At 49.9% G+C, this 5,000-nt stretch overlaps 1 protein-coding gene across 1 annotated transcript in view; it reads left to right on the top strand.

Moving 5' to 3' along the window:
- Nucleotides 1–852: 852 nt before the first annotated feature.
- Nucleotides 853–5,000, top strand: part of gpia (glucose-6-phosphate isomerase a) — a 15,478-nt gene continuing 11,330 nt past the window's right edge. The window contains exons 1-2 of the mRNA XM_074677936.1: nt 853–1,110; nt 3,535–3,625. Coding sequence (XP_074534037.1) covers nt 992–1,110; nt 3,535–3,625 — 210 coding nt within the window. The 5' untranslated portion in view covers nt 853–991. The remainder of the gene's footprint in view (nt 1,111–3,534; nt 3,626–5,000) is intronic.

Genomic DNA, 5,000 nt, shown 5'->3' with positions numbered 1-5,000 from the left:
CAGGATCCAGTCACCCAGGGAAGCTTTTCATGAGGGTCACCTTTGTCTGGATCTGGGCTGTAGCAGTGGCTCTAATCAGCCTCCATACTTAAAACCATCCTGTCAAATAAACTTCAGTTTATCATCATTCAGTCTTTCCTGTGTCAACATGTTCCTGTTCCTGTGGCACTAGTTGCCCCTCATACATGATTAATGAAGCCATAAACATGTTGATGTTACATAACTGTTACAGACATGTTATAAAAATGAATCTTCCTTCACAGACCATCAGGAGGAAACACTGACCTATAGTCACCCCGTGGGGTTGGCACTAAAACGCCTCCATATGGAAATGACTGAGGTCTCTGCTGTGGGCTGAATGACTCACCTCTACAGGAAACAGTGTTAGCACTGAGGCTACGTGTTAGCACTGAGGCTACGTGTTAGCACTGAGGCTACGTGTTAGCACTGAGGCTACATGTTAGCACTGAGGCTACGTGTTAGCACTGAGGCTACGTGCAGTGTGTCAGGCTCAGTGTGAGATAACGACCTTCATTAGTGGCTCTAATTACCACCACACACAGCTGCAGCCTCTCTGAGCTGTTCATTTTAACTTTGAGTAAATACATTTTTACAGTTTGAGAAGCTGAGACTGTTATTGGCACTGATCGGCCTCCATACACACACACACACACACACACACACACACACACACACAAATCAGGTCTGTTTACATAACTCAGCGCTGTGTTATTGGCACTAATCGGCCTCCGTACAGGCAACACTCAGTACGTGAGCGGAGGCGGTGTGGGCGGGGCTAATCCGGATGGGTGGGGCCAGCTCTGATTGGCTGAGCTGAGTGTGACCACCTCCGCCTCCCCCCGTCAGCTGTGGCTCAGCACCATCCGGCCTCCTCATCCTCCACAGCTCCGAGCAGGGACCAGACCAGACCCGATCCCTCAGAGGAAACACCAGGGACCAGAACCAGCACCGCCCCGCATCCTCGTCCGCCATGGCGCTGAACAACGACCCGAACTTCAAGAAGCTGGAGCAGTGGTACCGGGACAACGCGGGAAGCCTCAACATGAGGGACATGTTCGAGTCCGACAAGGACAGATTCAGCAAGTTCAGGTTGGAGGACACACACACACACACACCAGACACAACACGGTACACGGAGAGACAGGCTGTGTGTGTGTGAGTGAGTGTGTGAGTGAGTGTGTGAGTGAGTGTGTGAGAGTGTGTGTGTGTGTGGACGTGACGGGCTGAGCGGAGCGGGAACAGCCCACACAGGAGCACCATGAGCGGACACATGTCAGACAGAGAGCCGCTCTCTGCGCTCCGGTGCCGGTCCGGCGTGCCCCGGTACCAGGACTCAGACCTTTGAAACACACACACACACACACACACACACACACACACACACACACACACACACACACACACACAGCTTACACTACACCTGAATCGCTTCATCTAAAAGCACAAGGTCACTGCCCCCCCTCCGCGCCCCCCCGCTGTGTTTCCGGGGGGTGAAGCGGTCCAGGTGTGATGTTCAGACCTGCTCTACCTGTCAGATTCAACTCTGGACCTGCTCAGTCCTGCAGGGACCAGGTCCAGGCCGCACCAGGAAACAAACCCCTTCGGTAGCTCGTGTTAGCTGGCGTGCTAATGTCGCAGCTTCCATTATCGGACAGAGGCGCTGCGGTGGAGCGGCTGTTTCCGTGTTTCAGTTTGTCTCTGTTACAGATCACAGTTATCATATTTATCTCTGTTACAGATCACAGTTATCATATTTATCTCTGTGACAGATGATCTTTCTCTGTTTTTAAGTCTCAGGTGTTCGTGAAAGCTCTGAGGTTCAGGGTTTGTCGGAGTCCTGTGCTGATGTTTAATGTGATATATTAACGGAGCTAACTGTCGCTGATAATGAAGCAGGGCTCAGGGTCATACGTCACTATGACAGGTGACAGGTGATCCGACATGTGTCAGCGGATCATTAATGCTACAGGTCGCTGCTAACTGAAGCTAAGCTAACCTGTTGAACTCCACTCCGTGAGTTAGCTTCTCTGTTAGCCTGAGATGCTAAACCCCACCTGTTAGCAGCCTGTCCGATAATGGACACACGGTGTCAGACTGATGAACAGGCTTTAATCTGACACATAGAGACGCCAGAGTGAGGAAGAGGAGTCCGGCTGAGGATGAAGATAGATGTGTCTGCGGCAGCCCTCTTCCTCCTCCTCCTCCTCCTCTTCCTCCTCCTCCTCTTCCTCCTCCTCCTCTTCCTCCTCCTCCTCTTCCTCCTCCTTCACTGTGAATGAACCACAGAGGAGGAGGAGGGGGGGCGCTACGTGCGCTGCAGCACATCCTGTGCTCCTCTCTCAGACGATGAGGAGCAGACACAGAAGGAGTGAGAGGAGCTGCAGTGTGTCCTCGGTGAGTGGACCAGTGTCTCAGACCGAGGACTCACTGCAGGCTGTGTCAGAGGACGGAGTGTCCCCGCTTCACTAATCTCCCTGAATCCAGTTATCTGTCCTCCTGACACACCCACAGCCAGAGGAAACCACCACACACACTGAGAGGGAACCATCACACACACACACTGAGAGGGAACCATCACACACACACTGAGAGGGAACCATCACACACACACTGAGAGGGAACCACCACACACACACTGAGAGGGAACCATCACACACACACACTGAGAGGGAACCATCACACACACACTGAGAGGGAACCACCACACACACACTGAGAGGGAACCATCACACACACACACACACACACAGAGGACGGCAGACGGCGTTCACACCCATCAGAATATTTCCAGCCCGTCTCTAAAATGCAGAAATCTGAAACAGAGAATAAGAGGAGGTGAAGGTGGATCACAGGAGCCACAGAGCGGATCACAGGTCCCTCAGTGAGGGTGATGGAGGAGGGTGATGGAGGAGGGTGAGGGAGGAGGGTGATGGAGGAGGGTGATGGAGGAGAGGCGTTGATCTCTGGTTGTTGATGATGTTAGCTGAAGGACGTGATTAGCATCAGTTTTTAATCACTGATGGAGTAAATGAGGTCATAAACCTTATTCTCAGACTCTGGGTCCAAACGGGTCAGAACCAGCTGTAGCTCTCTCAGAGTTGTCTGATGAATCTCCACGTCCTGTTTCTCACAGTTTTTATTTTAATCTAAAGTGAAAGTGTTGATCTGATCCTCCACACACACGTGGATCAGTCAGAGCGCTGTGAGCAGGTTTCCCATCATGCCTCTGTCTCAGTCTGACCTCTGACAGGTGAAGCTTGCAGACTCTCACAGACTGTAGGAGTTTCAGAAGGAAATCACAGAGTTTCTGCTTCATCAGGTGAAGAGTTGCTGAGTCTGAAACAGTCGTTCAGGTGGTTCCTGAGAGAAAGAGGCGGAGCTTCAGGTCACATGACCACAGAGAGCTGAGCGGGAATCACTGTAGTCCTCACCTCAATCAGTGGTTAGAAAATCAAAATAAATAAATTATATAATATAAAAATAATGTGTGTGTGTGTGTGTGTGTGTGTGCAGCACAGTCCTGCAGACAGACGATGGAGAGATCCTGCTTGACTACTCCAAGAACCTCATCAACCAGGAAGTGATGACCATGCTGCTGGCTATGGTAACACACACACACTCACACACACACACACACACACACACACACACACACACACACACACTCACACACACACACACACACTCACACTCATAGCCCTGTAGCTGTCTTGTCTGATCAGTCCTGATCCTGTCAGCTCGCTCTGACTCATCCTTAAGTCGCTCCATGCAGAGACAAGAACGTCCACCAGGAGGACATGAACCTGCTGCTACTGGACTGCAGGGGGCAGACTAGAGCACAGGACAGGTGTTTCCTGACAGGTGTTTACAGACAGGTGTTTACTGACAGGTGTTTATAGACAGGTGTTTACAGACAGGTGTTTACTGACAGGTGTTTACTGACAGGTGTTTACAGACAGGTGTTTATAGACAGGTGTTTACAGGTGTTTACAGACAGGTGTTTATAGACAGGTGTTTACTGACAGGTGTTTACTGACAGGTGTTTACAGACAGGTGTTTACTGACAGGTGTTTATAGACAGGTGTTTACAGGTGTTTACTGACAGGTGTTTACAGACAGGTGTTTACTGACAGGTGTTTACAGGTGTTTATAGACAGGTGTTTACTGACAGGTGTTTATAGACAGGTGTTTACAGGTGTTTACTGACAGGTGTTTATAGACAGGTGTTTACAGGTGTTTATAGACAGGTGTTTACAGACAGGTGTTTACTGACAGGTGTTTACAGGTGTTTATAGACAGGTGTTTACTGACAGGTGTTTACAGACAGGTGTTTATAGACAGGTGTTTATAGACAGGTGTTTACTGACAGGTGTTTATAGACAGGTGTTTACTGACAGGTGTTTATAGACAGGTGTTTACTGACAGGTGTTTATAGACAGGTGTTTACAGGTGTTTACTGACAGGTGTTTATAGACAGGTGTTTAAAGGTGTTTACTGACAGGTGTTTACTGACAGGTGTTTACAGGTGTTTATAGACAGGTGTTTACTGACAGGTGTTTACAGACTCACAGGGTCTGTTGAGTCCATCTTTGTGGTAGAGGAAAACTAAAGCTGAGCCCAGAGAGATCAGGAACTGCTGGGCCCTGCTATGAAGCTGGATGAAGTCATCCAGGATAACTCTGCAACAACTCACTGAACTTCACCGGATCTCCATCATCCAGATCTGCTGTACTACGAAGCTCGTTATCAACTGGATCAGTGAATCCTGCTGGGATCTGTGCGCGCACATGAAATGGGCGCGGCTAGCAGCCCCAGAGCGTTTTCCACAATGGAGAAGAGAGCAGCCTGCTTTACAGCGGAGGAGCAGCAAGTAATCCTGTAAAAATATGAAGAGTACCACAGTATTATCCAGGCCAGGAGCAACACGACTGCGGCCGCGAGAAGCCGGAGGGATTGCTGGGAAAAATGTCTGACTCTGT

The sequence above is a fragment of the Halichoeres trimaculatus genome, unplaced genomic scaffold (assembly GCF_033239565.1).
Source record: "Halichoeres trimaculatus isolate MK-OKI-2021-1 unplaced genomic scaffold, fHalTri1.1 fHalTri1_scaffold_10, whole genome shotgun sequence".
NCBI lineage: Eukaryota > Metazoa > Chordata > Actinopteri > Labriformes > Labridae > Halichoeres > Halichoeres trimaculatus.
Note: the sequence above shows the minus strand (reverse complement) of the source record. Positions and strands in the feature narration are given on the sequence as shown.